Genomic DNA, 18,572 nt, shown 5'->3' with positions numbered 1-18,572 from the left:
AAAAATTAAGCACAGATCCTTGTCATATTCCCACTATTTCTCAACTATTTGTCTTAAAGTGAAAATCTGATCTTGACAACCTATATTTGGCCTGAACCCAGCTTGTTCTTCTCCATGTTTTTCTTCCACAGTCTTTCTCGACCTCTTTACAAGTAAGATTGCATAAATCTTACCTGAACACTTAGTAGAGAAATTCCTCTTATAATTCTCACATTCAACTTTATTCCCTTTTTTATAGATGGGTACTATACTATGACAAGCTCTACTCCAATCATCGGGAATTCGAACTTCTGACTAGGCCCTCTCAATTATGCAGTGTAGCCACTGCAAAACTTTTATACCTCCATATTAAAACATTTTTGGTTGAATATCATCTACTCTAGCTGCCTTTCCATATTTAAAGTTTTTGATGGCTTTTTCTACCTAAAGTATTGATATGTAATATTCTTTGCATTCGTCTTGAAAATTTTCTAGTACGTTCTGTCACTGCTTGGTTTGTTTAACAGTTTTTCAAAGTAATTACTCCAGATATCAAGGATATCCTTATCTTCAGTTTTCATGTCACCTTTATCATCTTTGATTCCTTTTCCAATAATCTTTCCTCCATTTCTAAGCTTCTTCAATAGCCCCTAGAACATTTTGCTGCCTTCCTGATATTTATTTTCCATACTCTTATCAAAGTCTTCCCTTGACTTTTATTTAGCTACACTTTTACACAGAGCTCAACTATCTTACACTTTTCTCTGTATTCTTTTAAAGCATCTGCCAACTTATTTGCTAGGAACTTTGGTATACTTTCTTTTTTTCCAAGACTGCTTCAACTTCTTGTGTCCACAATGGTGTTCTTACTTTTCTATCCTTGCAGACAACCTAGCCAAATCAATCAATGTCTTCTTTATAGTTGGTCATTGAGACTTCAAGGTATGGTTCTGGCTTTCAATTTGTTCCATAATGTTTATATGGTTGAGTCTACAATTTACCTGTAAGAGCTGCTAAACTTTAATTATTTTTAAAATTTTCTTATATACTTTTCAATGTGATTTCCATTTTTATCCTGCTTAGTACTACATAATGGTCACTTCCAATTTCAAATCCTCTGTGCACTCTTGTATCTTGCACCAGCATGATGATCACTATCAACAATGACAGTCAATAAGGCTTTTCTTATTTCTTGTATCTTCTCTCCATGTGACCTTGTGCAGATCTTTAAAACATGGTGGCCTGCACAGAAGTCCAGAAAATTCCTCTACTTCTTTTTTAGAAGAACCTTCTGTGGGACAATAGGAACAAATAAGATTCATTGTCCATTTTCCTATTTTGAAGTTTGCCCACATACTTGAAATTGCCTTCCAACCAAGAAGTTTATTTTCATGCTTGGTATGGAATGCTATTGCTACCCCTTCCTTTCCTTCCTTTGATCATTATTGCCTGAAAACAACATCCTGTATATATGTGGTATTTTTCCAATTCTTTTGCAAGTTTGATTTCTTTTCCATTAATACACCTCATATTGATGATTCTTATCTTCATATATATAAATAAAAAGGCTATATATATATAGGGTGTCTCAAAAAAATGTATACACACTTCGATAGCTGAATAACTCACTTAATTTTTGTTATTTTGCAGGTTTAACGGATCTGAAATAATGGCTGAAACCAGACTAAGCTTTGAGGAAAGAAAATTTATCCTAAAATGCTACTGGAAGTATGAAAATGTAGTGGAAGTGCAAAGACAGTTTAGAAGAGAATTTCAATGAGATCCACCTACGAGACTTACTATCACTCGAATTAGAGATAAATCTGAAGAAAATGGAACTGTTCAAAATATCCATAAGCAACATTCAGGAAGACCATGAACAGCTACGAGGCCCGCAACAGAAGAAAGGTTGATTGAAACTTATCGGCAAAGTTCAAGAAAATCTGTGCAACAAGCATCTCATGAGATAGGAGTATCAAAATCAAGTGTCCATCGCATGTTGAAGTGCAGTCATTGGAAAAGTTACATTCCAAGAAGAGTACACACTCTCAACAAAGATGATCTGGATAGGAGAATGCAGTTTTGTGAGTGGTACTTGGAAAAATGTGAAGAGGATGCACAATTTCCAAGATGAATTGTGTGGAGTGATGAGGCCACATTTAAATTAAATGGGTCAATTAACTGGCACAATTGTATTTACTGGGCACCTGAGAATCCGCATGTTATGGAAAGTTTACACTTCAAAACTGGCAACAGTCGACGACTTGAAAGCAACAATCAAAAGAGAATGCGCCCAGCTACAAGACAAAATGATTCTCAGTGTTTGCAATTCCATTGCTGCACATTATCAGCAGTGCCTGGACCAGGACAGTCATCAGTTTGAATACAGAGCTGAGAAATGAAAAGTACATTTATGTAGCGTACTTTACAATGTGAAAGTTAACTGTATTATAATAAATACCAACTTTATGATCATTCAAAGTGTGTATACATATACATTTTTTTGAGAACCCTGTGTGTGTGTGTGTGTGTGTGTAAAAGAAAATTGAGAGTGGACTCCAAAAAGGCTGATCAAGAAGAATAGATGTTATGGAAGGACACGCTTAAAGAAAATGAAAACCTGACAGTCTATGTCAAGTCAAATACATGAGAATGCAAGAACTTAGTTTTCAAATTATTCAAATAAATAAATTTTGGCTATAAAAAAAAATAGTTAACTACAAGTATGCATTATCAGCATTTAAATGGAAGAGCTAAACAGATATTTACTCTGCTGATATCCATATCTACATTCCATTTTGGTCTCACAACATAATCCCTTGTTGAAGGCATTGGTACTCGAGCCCTTCCAATCCATCCCTTTTCTCCTGGACGCAAAGATCTGGAATATATTATTAAAATGTTAAAATTTGAAATATAAACATACATGCTTATTATCAAAACAGCAGATGAATTCTAAACATGTAATACAAGAACAATTTTGGAATTGCGAATGTCAAATATTGTTAGTACTCATAATCAATAATAATCATAACAGTTTAAATGTTAGGCCATTTCGGTTATCAAATGCATCTAATACAGCAGCAGTCACATGGGTGTCAAATGGATTCTAGAATGACCGGGAATGATTACTAGTCATTAAGCATATTAAAATGTAGGAAGCATTTTTCAGTTCCAGGCCTTCAAATTCAAACTCATTTCTTCTTTACTTCTCCTCCATTAACATTTCCCAGAAACTAAAAGTTGCAGATGTTCAAAACAAATATTAATTTGTCAATTTTTATCATCACTGAATTCCTAATATGTACACTCAGGCAGTATACAGGATATTATGATAAGTACTACATGAAAACTTTGCATCATTACTAAACTTCTATCAATAATTTTTTCTCCAAATTACCCCGTTATCTGTCAAGACCCCAATATTTGCTAATTTTTCTTCCTGCACTCTGTTTAAGTGATCATACCACCCGAGATTAGCTCTGGCCACACATTTCTGAATGCTACATTCAGGAATATGTGAACAATGTCAGGAAACTTCTAAATTTCATTTTTAATATGAATGTGCCACCCGTTCACTCCCCCAATCTTTCTTAGAACTCTCATATTTGAGGTCTCCTCTTTTTGATCAAGTAGTGAAAACTTTGACACCTTAACACTCAAAAAATGCTTTTCCTTCTGACATCTTAGATCTCTTTTTCCTTTGCCATCACCATCAATTCTGGTTATTTTTTTTTGGAAGAACAAAATTTATAGACAGAGAGCCCCCCACACACACCAATTATTAAATGGAAAATTTTGAACAACGAGCCATAGACTTAGCCCCACTCAACCCTTCTGTCTGGCTAAGATATGTAGATGATGTATTCTCTATTTGGCCTCATGGCCCAGACACATTCGACTCTTACTTCAGTCACCTCAATAGCTTACATCCAAGAATTCAGTTTACGATGAAAAAGGAAAATAATAATAGCTTACCCTTCCTAGACACCTTAGTAACATGCCTTCCCAATGGTAACCTTTCTTTCACTGTATATAGCTACTTATATAGTTTTCTATAGCTGCCTGCATATAGAAAACCCACTCACACAGGCAGATATGTTCACAAATTCTCTCACCCCCCCCCCTCAACAATATGGCATTATTAAAACTAACCAATAAAGCCCACAATGTTTGTTCCAGTGGAACCTCCCTTTCAACCAAACTCAATCACATACACAACACTTTCCTTTCCAATGGCTAGAGCGATTACAGAATTTAAAAAAAAATAATCAATTCCTCCCCCATCTCTTCAGGATTTCAGAAATGCCATCACCATCCCCTACATCTGTAGCATGTCAGAAAAAATAGCCAGGTCCTTAAAAAAGTACAACCTCCACACAGCTTTTAAGCCCCACAGTAAACTTGCTACCCTTATCTGTTCTACCAAAGATCAGCTCCTTCTTCCCTCAGTGCCCTGGAGTATATAAAGTACCCTATTCCTGCAAGCTGGCTTACTTTGGACAGACAGGTAGATTAGCAACATTTCATTTAGAAGAACACAAATCATTCATCTGCAATCACAACTATGGCCAGTCTGGCCTTGCAGACCATGTAAATGGATAAATCCTGGAGAAAAACCACCATGCTGCACCACAGTAAATTCAAAAAAGAAAGACTGTTTTTGGAATCTGCAGTGGCACTAAGAAATCAACTGAATTTAAATAAATACGGTTGCATAAAACTTCCCAAAATTTGGGAAACATTAATTATCAGAGGTCCCACTTTACATCCTGGACCACCTACAAATGCCCATAGAGGGTGCATCACCTAGATAGGACTTGAGAGTCACCCTCGTGTTTCACTTAGTATTGTGTTGCATTTGAGTGTATTTTACAAGAGTTATTTGTAATCCCTGAAGATGTCTTAGTGACTGAGATGAAATATCGGAAGCAGTTTTTAATCCTTTCCTAGTGTTATAAATATTCCATTAAACCTCTAACATGACATAAGTCTCAACTCTAGCTGGATTCAAGTTATTTGATATCATTAGCAGCATGCCCCCCCCCCCCCTACACTGTCTATTCCTCCTAAAAATACCCTTTATGCTCGATACCAGTTAGTATGTCTGATTCCGATAGCCAGGTCTCACTAATGTCTACAATCTGTGGTCCCAACATATTGACCAATTCAACAAAAACTCTACCCCTTTGTTTCTGATACTCCTAGCATTCGTGTACCAACATAAGCATGTTCTTTTGTATACTCTTGTCTGTAGTTTGTATCACACAGTTGGACAGCTTGCAGATCTCTGTTCTTCTCCAATGCCTTATAAATGCAGACATTCTGCACATGTTTCATGGGTTATAACTGGATGAACACAAAGTCGAAATCATTATCTCCTCATAATCATTCTCATGATAATGTCCATTTTCATCATTAACACAGTTACATAACATTGTCACTCTTACACACATATTCTCACTATTCTTCCCATTATAATTAAGTTCCCTGACTCTCTATGTTAGGTTTTATACCAGTTCTAGTCTTTCAAGACTTCTTATACCAAATATATTCAAGTGTAGGCCCTGTTATATAAATCCAATCCTCCCTCAGGCTCACTCCACACATCCATTCCTTTTACATAGCCTATGTATCGAATCATTTGCCATTATAGCCCTTCTTAATTTATTTTTGTCATATTGAGATAATATACTTACAATTTTCACTTTCTCACTCTTCACTCTCACTTCTTCCAACAACCCTTTCATGCAGACTACCATTGTGTGTGCGCGTACTGTTTAAAGCATCACTAATGGTGGCGCCTTTGGATAAGTTACGTTAAACTTGTGCTCCCGCATTTCGTTGTAATTACAAGTGTTTTTTGTACAAAATAAGCAGTAAACGGAAAACTAACAGAAGGTACTAAGGAGCCGATTATTTCAGTACAACTCATAAGTACCCTTAGTCCATTAAATCAGCTACTTTTTCTAAAAAACGGCCACTTGAAAGTGCTACGCCTACCGTGTGAAGTAAAGATGGCAGCAACAAAGAAAGATTACCTCTAGTCCTGTCAGCGTAGAGTCGCCGATTGCCAACAAACCAAATGACATCACGAAGTGCCGCAGCTGTGAAACCGAAATTAAAGAAAGAAAAAAAGTATATTGTGCAATTTCTGTTGCAACTGGCTGCATACTTCCTGCACGAAAATAGATGAATCGGCGAAAAAGCTTTTCACCAATCTCAGTCAACCCTACTTCTGTACGATGTGCCTCCCTTCCGTAAAACAGGTACTAAACCAAGGCAAGAGAGTTGAAAACCTCGAACAACAGCTTAATACTATGACAGATACTTTCTCCTCCAAAATCAGAAAGTTGGAAACTAAGCTCGAGATATTCGATGACCAGCGCCCGATTGGAAATGCACCCATACCAGCTAATGAACTTCGTGAACTAATCGTATCTATGGTACACGAGTCACTTGAGGCCAAAAATAGGAGACTCAACGCCATTATCCTGAACTTTCCGATAGAAAACGATGAATCCTTAAAAGAAGACATCGGAAAACTAGCAGGAGAATGCAATTTCAATTTCAAAAGTATTGTTAAATGCCATTGTTTCAGACCCATAAACAAAAGAAAGGAAAGAACGAAGTTTCCAAGTCTCATGAAAGTGACCTGCGATACACTGTTATGTCATTGTTTTTCTATAAATTTTATATTTTTATTGTGTTCTTCTTCCTATTTTATTAGTCTTAAATTATCACTGTGTAGTGTTATCACTTTAACTATGTACTTCTACGGTCTATACTCATGAAACTATCATAACACTGCACTCTCGCATTTACTATATAATCTATCCAGACAATTGGTCGATTCTTAGAATGATTAAGTATATTAAATAATTAACAAAGGGTAGACCTCTGAATAGAGCTCTATCCTCGGTAATAACGGTCTGGAGTCACCTCCTAAATCAGGTTCTGGCAATATTTATTTGATCAAGCTGCGCCAGCCAGATCCCTAGGTTAGAAATTCCTCTTAACCAAGGAGTAACCTTCAGAAAATATACTAGGCTAATCAATTTACTAATTGTTTCTTATCTCAGTTTTATCTATGTCATGTAATTTACTTTAGTTTGCAGTCGTGGTCTCTGTCAAATAATTCTATCTCGCTCAGATTCAGATATTAGCAAGCGGTGCATTGGATTCAATTCAAGGCACAAACCAGGTTAAGATATTCAAGATATATTTATTAAAATCCAAAGGTTACACATTTACAAGAATAAACTCAATTGGAATATAGGTATCCTAAGTAAAAAGGTTAAGCATAGCAACTGTATTCTATACAACAATTTAAGCATAGGTTAATTCCATAATACAAAATTTGTTAGCATCCTCCAAATATCCTTACTAGTCTACACATTCTCTAAAATTAATTCAATCACATTGGTAACTTTATAGATCATTACTCACAACAATTCATTCAATTAATTACTTGAGAAATAACCCTAAGAATTAAAACACTGCTATCCAATATTCGCTATAGTCCTTTTCCTACAAGTATAGTTCTGAAACATAACATCTCTTTTCTTTAATATCACAATATTCCTCTCTTTCTTAACAAAGAATTACACAAGGTTTTAACATTACCATTTTTCTGGAAGTATATTCATTCTGTCATCTTATCCTTACTTCATCCCATGGAATGCCTGGTCTTCTTCTAGACGATTGTCTCACAGGCTAGGCTTGGACTTCATTGTTCTGCCTTTCTTTCTCATCGTGGACTAGAAACAGCATGGCTCAGATTGATCCACATGGACGTATATGGCGGTCAATTCCTTCAAGCTCGCTCGGAATGCTGCCGATTATCTCCTCGTCGATTCCTTCCATACAACATCTTGAAACGACGGCCATGAATAACTACACGCTATCGATAAGATTCCGAACTCGAACTTGCCCCAACTTCACAAGAAAATCCAAAGCAAAACAGACAAAAAGTAAAAAGCCTAAAACTCTTGAAAGGGGGACAAAACCCCTTTTATATCCACTTCCTTTGGCGCCCTCTTCACTCCCGTACCTTTCTGCCTGGCAGCCTCTTTTTGCGCACGTGTCATTTTTTTCTATTCGCGTCTTCCTGGAAAACACCGAGCGCATGCCTCCCCGCATGTAGACAATTTGCCATAGGCTACGCAATTCACCTAAGGTTTTCGTTAGTGGACTTTGAACTTCTGTTACATGCCTTAACATATATCTTATAAAGAATACTTCTTCGATTATAAATTCTTACAAAAAAATGACATCGTTTACCTTTAAGTAATATTACATAAAATAGTACTAGCATAGGATTCATTAAACAATTTGTATCTTTACCTATGTACAAGCATTTTCGTTGTTATTTAGCTAAAACTTGTTGAATCCTGAATAAATTATTTCTTTAAGGAAATCTTTTCATTCAAGATCCAACAACACCAACAAACACATCCAAATTTATAACGGTGATAAACAACAAGCTAAAGGACATTTTTCCCCAGTCGTGCATACGTGCTCGACCTGATTTAACCTTTGCCCAAAGAGAACAAAAACGCCAAAATGGAGACAACAGTTGGATGATAAGACTACAAACAAACCAAACTAGTGCAAAAACCAAGTGACTCCACTAGTAGCCACCAAGGAGAACAGTATGCAGGCACTGCATAGGAAACGTGCAAGACCCTTGCAGTCAAATCAATGCCTCACAGAACCTTGCACATCCACTTCACCACATTCGTGGCCTCAATTCCAACCTTAATAGCGTCCACTACCATTTACAGTCTGCCAAACCCCACCTACTGTTTTTAACAGAAACTCAAATCTCACCTTCCCCCAGCACTATCCATCTCAACCTCCCTAACTATACACTATTTAATTCCTTTCGACCTAAGGGTGGCATCTGTACATATATCTGCTCTGACATACCCTGCCAGAGAGCACCTAACCTAGAATTGCCCAACTTCGACCTTCTTTGGCTAAAGCTACCCCCCCCCCCACACACACACTCAGTCAAATTCATCTGCTATCTCTATCACTCTCCTAATACCACCAATCATTCTGAGCTCTTTCATTTCCTCTCCCTAAAAGTTGATTTTCTCCAGTCCCACTTTCCTAACAGTGAAGTCAACCTCCTAGGAGATTTTAATGTCCACAACACCAACTGGCTTTCCTCTTCCAGTTGTACAGATCCTGCAGGCAGAGATGCTGAAACATTTGCCATCACTAATGACCTTACACAAATTGTTCAAAAGCCGACCAGAATACCAGATAACCCGAACCACTCCCCAAATATCCTAGATCTCTTCCATACTAATGACCCCTCCAAATATGTGGTGAATATAGTGGCCCCCCTGGGTAATTCTGACCACAACCTAGTGCTCATCTCCTCCCCCATGCAACAACGCTTACAGTCACTCCCACACAAGAACAGTTTGGCATTATAACAGTGCCAAATGGGACAGTCTCTCTGAGACTATTATGCTACATTCCCATGGTTGGATTACTGTTTCCGTTCTTCCAGTCAAACATATGCACCGAATGTATTACTAGAGTAATCTTCACTAGCATGAAAACATACATTCCCCACACTGCTCTGAACTGCCGTCCCCTAACTAAACCCTGATTCTCCAAAAGATGTGACAAGGCGGTACAAATGAAAAATCAGGCATACGATAACTGGCTCAAATCAAAAACCCCATCCTCCTTCAATGCCTATACTGAAGCCCGAAACAGATGCAAGAAAATTATCAATGCTTCTAAAACAGAATTTGAATGGGCAAAAAGAGGAAGCTTGCAGCCTGTCCAAATGGCAGCCATGCCTTTTGGTCTCTTGCCAAGGCAATCAGACGTAATTTTGCCCCACACTACTCCCACCTCTATCATACCCAGATGGCTCAATTGCAACATCACCCACAGAAAAAGCTAACCTCCTGGCTTCACACTTCGCCTCCAATGCACACATAACTGACAATAGCAAAAGCCCTCCAGTCATTCCAACTGCCCAACATGCAATGCCCCTTGTATCCTTTTGCCAAAAAGATATCTAAATTGTCTAAATTAGACAGAAAAAAAAAGTCTCCTGGCCCTGATGGCATTCTTCCAATTGTCCTGAAAGTCTCTGCAACAGAACTGACTCCTATCCTATGCTGTCTGTAGGCACTCTCTTACTACACTGGTATATATATATCTATCCCAAAGCCTGGAAACTGGCCCACGTTCAACCCATTCCTAAAAAGGGTGACAAATTGTTGCCATCTAACTACCACCCTATCTTACTCACTTCAGTCCTATCTAAAGTGATGGTGAAAACCATCAACTCTCAACTCCTACTCTACCTTGAACGTGCCCAACTATTAAGCGACCGCCAGTACGGATTCCGTCGAAGCTGATCAACAGGAGATCTACTCTCATACATCACCCATCGCTGGACAAATGCCGTGGAGAAATTCGGCAAATCCCAAGTAGTTGCACTTGATATCTCTAAAGCCTTTGACCGGGTCTGGCACAAAAGTTTACTAAGCAAAATCCCATCATTTGGACTGTCTCAGGACTTCTGCAGATGGATTTCCAGCTTTCTGTCTGGACGAACACTATGTGTGATGGTAGATGGTTCCCTATCCTCTCACCATCCAACTAATGCTGGGGTCCCACAAGGTTCAGTTCTCTCACCGACCCTCTTCTTTCTATATATCAATGACCTACTTCAGTTGACCTCTAACCCAATACACAGTTTTGCAGACAGCACATTACACTCCTCCCTCTCATTTGACAAACCCTGCTCTACACAACCCACAGAACATCAACCACAACTTCCCTTAATTCAGACCTCCAAGCCATCCTCCAATGGGGCTCAGATAACCTCGTCAACTTCAATGCTAGTAAAACCCAATTCTGTCTTATTTCTCACAAAAAAGAACCACTTTCCCCCAACATTGTTTTTGATAACACTCAGATTCCCAGACAAGATGAGATTTCTCTTCTCGGAATTACCCTGACATCAAGCCTCTCCTGGCATAAACACATCACAACCATTGCATCCTCAGCTTCCAAAAAACTAGGTTTTCTCTTTCGCTCGAAACGCTACTTCACCTCTAAACAGCTGTTAACACTATAGTCACAAATCCACCCAGCTCTCGAATACTGCTCTCACATCTGGAGTGGGACTCCAAAAAGCTCCCTCAAAATGCTTGACTCAATACAGAGGAGAGCAATTAGATTGATAAATGACCCATCTCTCACCAACTCACTCCCCTCACTTTCACATAGATGCTTGGTCTCTGCCATTTGTATATTCTATAAATATTTCCATGGAAAATGTTCATCCGAAACAGCATCAATAATTCCTCCACTCTGTACTAAGCCCATTGAAACATGTACAGCTGCGGCCCAAAATCTTTTCACAGTACACCTTGAAACCCACAGAACAAGTTTCTTTTCCTCCTCCTTCATCCCGGCTACTGCAGTACTGTGAAATAGTCTTCCCCCTGACGTATTTCAAAAGGAATACAACATACAGGCTTTTAAATCAAATGTAAACAAGTTTCTCCTTTCCCAACCCACATACGGTACTAGCATGCTATAGGTTCACCAGCCAACCTCTTGTATATGGGCCCAACATTTATAAATAAAAAAAAAAAAAGTTCAGAATATAGATATATCATCTCTCTCTCTCTCTCTCTCTCTCTATATATATATATATATATATAATAAATGTTAAATTCTGTATCTGTACAACATAACCACATTCCCTTATTTCATACATTTTTAATAATGATACACGAAACCCTTAAAATACTCTAATTAATAATTATAAGTAATTACTTCTCTTCTGATGTGAGTACTTTGTCAATATCTTGCTTTTCACCCTCATCACCAGCTTCTAACCTACAAAAAATAATAAGCGATGTAAGAAAAGGTTTAAAAAAGTGTATGCACATTTTTTAAAACATTAAATATGGATAGCTAGAAACAAGTTTAATTTAATTTTGCCATTAGTCTTTAGGAGTTGTTTTATTGCTGCTGAAAAGTTTATTAATGCCTTGTAAATACTTTAAGAGCACCTAACTCTTATAAATGGGTATAAAAAAAATTAATATATTTTTATTATAGTGTGTCTGTACAGTCAGTGATAATGATGCCTGTAGGTGATAAATACCTGGGCACAAATCCCAACTAGAATGCAAGAAACACTTATAATGAATTTTAAACTGAAGGCAGATCAGTCAGACTCACTTGGAAGTATAAGACTTTTTTCCATCTTGAAAATATGATTTGTTTTTTTTTTACTTCTTTAAAATAGGCAAGCTAGCTAGAGAACTGTACCCACAACTGAGAGAATAATGTGAGTTTATAGTTCCTGTCTAGCTGTTAAAAATCCTTTAATTATAACAATGGAAATAATGTACAATCCTGCCTTAAATTAGATTTAGCAAACTATTCCAATAAGTATGTTAAAATCAGCAGTTGAATTGAAAGCTTGCAATTTTTAGCTTAAGCATTAGTTTGTGTTTTTTCAAAGTTAACTGCACAGCACCTATATATTATAGCATTTCTATCAATCATCACTGCAAACATACAAGAATATCTAAAGCAGCACTTTATATAAAATGCAAGTTATGGCAATTGTGTTATATATGTGTGAAAAGTAATTTTTTTTTTTTTGCATTCTTACTTAGCACTATGTATAATGGTCCCATTTATCAGCATTAGTATTCAGACCTAGCATTTTCATATGGTGTAGCCTCGGTAATATCCATAACACTATACCACTAGAGCAGGGGTCGGCAAACTGCGGCTCTTTGGTACGTACATGAGGTTTTAAAGTAAAATTGAAAATGAAAATAAAACTATCATAGTTTCATTTATAAAATTTTTAAAGGATTTTATTCACATAATGGTGACTAATTAGGATTACGTTTTTAGGATGCCTTGACATCTGAGGGTCATTTGTAGAGCAACAAAGTGACTAATAAGTGAGTGCATGGGGGCCCTCTACTGGGCAAGGCAATGGTGAAATGTGAAAGCGAAGTCCGTGTCGCTTTGCTGTTTCTGCAACTTAGTATTCTCTTTTGGCCAGGTGCATCCAGAAACTGCATTAAGGTGATAAAGATAACCTGGCAATTATTATTATTATTATTATTATAAAGGCAATTATTTTAAATATATATATATATATATATATATATATATACACACAGGGTGTTCGGGATAAATTTGACAGTTTCGTAAGGAAAAAGAAAATCTTCTTTGTATCTATTAAATTTAATGAATTGACAAAAAAACATTACAGGCAGAGTTAATTACAATACTATCAACAAGATTTACTCAAAATAACCACCATTAGCATCGATCACAGCTTCAATTCTGCTTCGGAACCTCGAACAAGCTGATGCTACAGTCTCCCTGGGAAGGGCCGCAAAAACTGTTTTAATTTTATCCATTAACTGGGCTTTTGTATTACTGGAAGTGCGATTGGTGTCTTTTTCAACTGCGCCCCATACAAAATAATCCATGGGGTTAAGGTCTGGGGAGTTTGGAGGCCAAACATTTGGACTGGTGAAGTCGTAGAAATTTTCAGACAACCATTTTTGACTTTTCCCAGAGGTGTGGCAAGGGGCCGAATCCTGCTGCCATACATACGGCCTACCATTGGCTACCCTTGTTATCCAGGGCTTGACTACAGTTAGCAACTCCACGAACAAAGCCCGAATTCCAATGCCAGGGTTCTTCAACACCTGTTCCTGCAGATTTGCGAGGAATTCTGCTGTACGAACGCAATCAGATCGTCTGCTAGGGATCTTTCTTCTTGCTACATCCTCGTAGTCACCATTGCAAGTCTCTAGTTCATGCCTGATTGTTTTTACTGTATTCAGGGAGCATTGGGCAGCAGTCGTAATATCCTTATTTTGATGGCGGGCACGAATCATCATGATACAAGTTATTCTCTTCCATGATTCAGGTGGGTTCCAGCTATCCATCCTTTCTGACATCTTGTATATGAATGAAGAAGGGTCCAAACTTTTAAATGAAGAGAAGTGTGTGTTAATACATGTAACTTACGGAAAAATATAATTAATTATAAATATGTCAAATTTATCCCGAACACCCTGTATATAAAATATTGGTTTTATTATATTTAGATAAGTTGACAGTCGCGAGATTTACCGCGCCGTGTTTTATTTCCCGTGCAACTGTTACAATAAAATGTGTTACTGGTGAGATTTATTTTTATTATATTTTTGAATTATTGTCATTTATTATTTTGAATAATCACTTAGTTCTTTTATTTTCTTTTTATATAATGTATTTATATAACGTGTTAAATAAAATATATTGTTTAGGGTGTTTTTCAACATGGCTACAAAGAAAAAACTAAGAAAAATAACAGATGAGCATCGTGGCTTTAAAACTGAATCTTTCACGTTTATCTCGAACTCAGATGGCCTTCCAACCTGTCTTATTTGCCAAGAATAACTGGCGCACAACAAAAAGTCAAATTTGGAGAGACACTTCACGACAAAACATGCCACATTTGACAGAAAATATCCTGTCGGTGATGCAAGAAAGAGAGCAGTTGAAGAATCAAGTTCTGTATTTAATTATTGGAGAAAGTCTGCCAATGATGTTAATATTGCAAGCTTCATAATGAGTCAGGAGATCGCTAAGAGAGGAAAACCAATCACAGATGGTGAATACATAAAATGTTGTTTTGTTAATGCATCTGAAGAACTTTTTCAGGATTTCAAAAACACAGCAGAGATTTTAAATAAAATTAAAAACATAGAGTTTTTAATTTTATTAAAAACTCTATGTTTATTAAAGTGGGCAAAGAGGACCGTTCAAAATAGACTGCACATGTAACATACCGTACATAGGGGAAACAGGGCGAACCATCCCAATCAGAAAGGATGAACACAAACGTCGCATAAAATACCTCCATTTTGGAAAAACCGGCCTTTTTGACCATGCACTCCAAACATACCACAGAAGTGACTGGAAAGGTACCAAGTCCCTCCCTACACCGCACCAAAACCTGGTTCGAGCGGAAATTCAAGGAAGCATGTGAAATGCTCAAACGTGATCCGAATCTGAATAAAAATGATGGTCTAACAATTCCAAGAATGTGGAGGACCCATCTACAACCTTCATAGCAACCACAAAGAAAAATCTCAATACAAGACCTAGTGAAGCGTTTTTTTTTTTTCCTTGAACATTCAATAGCAACCTGTACAAATCCAGAAGATAATCGTAATATAACTGTATAATTCCAGAAGAATCCTAGTACATGAGGACTTTAGCAGAGTTTATTGTAGTTTTTATTTTATTTTTGCTTATTTTATTTTTATTTTAATTTTTTTATTATTTTTTTTTCCACTAGAGGGCAGGCTAAGAAAAAACATTAGTTAACAACGTAGATGTAATTTACTTGTATAGAGTGCAACAGCATGTAGCTTGTTCTTATACTTCTGAATGTATCCTTCTGAAGATGACCTCAATACAGGGGTCGAAACGTAAAGTTATTATTTTATTATTAATCAGTAAAATAATCTTTTTAACACGTGTGTTTTGTTTCCCTAATTTAATTAATATGAATGCTGATCACCGTGTAACCTTAAAAGAAAGAATCTAGATGATGTGTTTGAGACATTACAAGACATCCAAGTTGCAACTTTATTCCTTCATGAAAAGAGCTTCCTTCAAACACAATTCGAAAATTTAAATGTGTACTCACTTTCTACTCAAAATCATAAGTTATACAAATTGCCACAAGCTGACTCATCTGAATTTGCAGGTTGTAATCTTCAGAAATAGTTTTCATCCTTAGGCTTTGGATGCCATTGTATAATGCATGCTACAACTATCATTTCTGGATTTATCCATTTCTTTTGGATGGCACTTATGTAGTTGCTGTTGATATTAACCCAATAATACTAAGAACATAACCACATTCTCTGTCTTTAATAAAATTAAAAAAATATAGGGCTCAGCCAGATAAGTAAGTCATTCCTCTCTCATCTGAAGTGTCAACACTCCACCAAAATATGACTAATGGTGAGATGGGTGTTGCATTTCTCACACATCAGTGGGTCATCAGCCCTCAGTAAATAAGAATGTGTGAGATGACTGTGACCTACGTGGAGGCTAGCAAGAACAACTTCCTCTCTTCTCTGTTCCTATGTTGACTAGACTGCTAATGCTTAATTTCAGGCTTCATATCATTCAATTTGTTTGTCAGTGCTTCCTGCCAGGAGTATTGCTATTGAGCAATTAACTTTGATTTTATAACTAATGTGTATTCAAGTACATGGGACCGTCAAACAGTATGTCAAAAAAGTAGTATGAGCTGATCTAGCAGCTGCATCTGCAATGTCACTTCCCTTAATTCCAATGCAGCTGGGAATACAACACAACCAGACATCAAATTTAAGGGATTTTATTTGTATAAAGTTGCAACACCTCACCAAGCACTGGATGTGGACTACACACCTGACAGGAGATAGCCTATAAAGAACTCAAAGAATCTGTATAAATGACACACTTTTGGTAGGAGTTTCTTTTATATGCACAAGTGTGAGCTCAATGGCATACAACTCTGCTATATAATTACTGCAGCCAAGTGGGATCTGTTTAAAGATAGTAATGTTAGAAAACACAGCAGCACAGCCAACAGAGATCTCTGATCTTTGGGACAGCAATGGACGACATTATTATTTTTTATGTGATAAAATTTTTATCAAGAACATAACATTAAACAATCGCAAGGTTTGTAGATTATAAAAATCGTGTATGAATGGAGACCACGTTGAAAGTTGAAATTATGCGACACTGGCGAATGTGGCCGGAGCCGGAAAGATACGACTAGTGGTGAGGCATGAAGATGGACGGGAATACATACATATAAGAAACCAAGTAACTCCGGATTCGCGTAAGTCGGGGTATGACTGTGTGTGTGTGTGTACACACACACACACACACACACACACACACACACACACACACACACACACACACACACACACACACACACACACATCTGAGTGTATAGGGCTTAGCCAGATGACATGTTTTCCACACGGACTTGGATGACACAGCTGGATGGAAAGTTCTTAATAAAAACAGGAAGATGTCCCCCTCAGAACAAGATTAAACAGGTATTTTAATATACAATATTTCCAGATTGTGTCATAAGCTTTTTCCATGCTGAAGAACAATGAAACCACATTCACATTTCAGGAAAGTATCTCGCATGCATTGACCAAATGGTCCACGATTGATCAGTGTCTACGAAAGCCACATTGTGAGTTGAAAAGAAGTTTGTTACTTTCTAAGTACCAGAGAAGTTTTGCATTTACCATTTTTTCCCCAGGATTTTACAAAGACAGCTAGTCAGAAAAGCTGGATGATAATTGTTGGCTATGCTGGATCTTTGCAAGGCTTTGGGACAGCAATGACAACTGATTTATACTAGGAGTCTAGAAACTTCCTCTGTAAATATGCTGTTGTATAGTAAGAGAAGAAGAAGATCCACAGAAGATGATGGGAGCTGTTTTATCATCTCATAAGTCATCAGGGACTGCTGCACTACTAGAAGAACAGCAAAACAGCTCTTTTGAATTCTTCCTTAACAAATGTTCTTTCAAAATTAAAAAATCAGGAGGATAGGAAACTGTTGCTGAGATCCTGGCAAAGTTTTCTCTCAAAGTGTCAGTAATAGGTTTGGGATCAGCAACAATACATCCATTATGTTCTAAGGTAGACAACTGTGTGTTCTGTATTTATCTTTCATCTTCTGGATTTTATCCTAACAATTTTTGCACTAGTTATTTGATTAATCAATGATTTAAATTTAACCCAGGATCATTTTTGACTCTGATGTCTCACATAATGTGCTTTAGCCCGAGCATGTTTAAATGCTATTATGTTTGTTGTGGTAGGGTATCTATCTTGATCTTTTTTGGCTGCTTGGCATACTGGGTTCCACCAATGAAATTGGGATGATGTTTTTGGAAATACTGCAGTTGCTGCATGGACAATATAACCTGTGACATACTTCCCTTCTTCATTGATAGGTGTTTGGCTGACTGCTTCAGTATCAAATTTTACAAGGTGGGAAAATATATTCCAGTCAGTCAGGTCCATTTTCCACATAGGCATCTGTACAGGAGGACATGGTTCCTATGAAGACATAGTGCCAATAATGAGAAAATAGTTGCTTCCATATATGTTTTCATCAACATCCCATGTGAGCAGTGGAAAAATAGCAAGAGAGCAGATTGTAAAATTGATTGCCGATTAAATAAAAGGAAGATTGTTTATAGCAGAATGATTTTAATTAATGCCAATGGAAGAGACGTAACTGAATCAGGTAAAATAGTACAATTATTAAGGGAACACTTTGCAAGAGTATATCATCCAGACAATGTAGTAACAAGAGAGGTAAAGGCTTATATGGAAACTGAGGTAAATGGACTGGAGGTGCAAAGCATATTACAGAACCTTGATGTGAATACAGATATGAGATTAGATGGTATATCAGCTCGAGTTTTACCAGAAGATGCTAGGGAACTGGCAGTGCCTTTGACCGCATT

At 37.1% G+C, this 18,572-nt stretch overlaps 1 protein-coding gene across 1 annotated transcript in view; it reads right to left on the bottom strand.

Annotated features, from left to right (window-relative positions):
* The window catches only part of LOC150093395 (uncharacterized), a 188,640-nt gene that overhangs the window by 19,167 nt on the left and 150,901 nt on the right, over positions 1-18,572 (bottom strand). The window contains exons 13-14 of the mRNA XM_090413821.1: positions 11,806-11,868; positions 2,749-2,860 (exon numbers count right to left, since the gene is read on the bottom strand). Of these exons, the coding sequence (XP_090269947.1) occupies positions 2,749-2,860; positions 11,806-11,868 (175 nt within the window). The remainder of the gene's footprint in view (positions 1-2,748; positions 2,861-11,805; positions 11,869-18,572) is intronic.

This window comes from Typopeltis vanoorti, chromosome 24, assembly GCF_054136105.1.
Source record: "Typopeltis vanoorti isolate ZY-2024b chromosome 24, IOZ_Tvanoo_1.0, whole genome shotgun sequence".
Classification (NCBI taxonomy): Eukaryota; Metazoa; Arthropoda; class Arachnida; order Uropygi; family Thelyphonidae; genus Typopeltis; species Typopeltis vanoorti.
The sequence above is the reverse complement of the archived record's forward strand: the minus strand, read 5'-3'. Positions and strand labels throughout refer to the sequence as shown.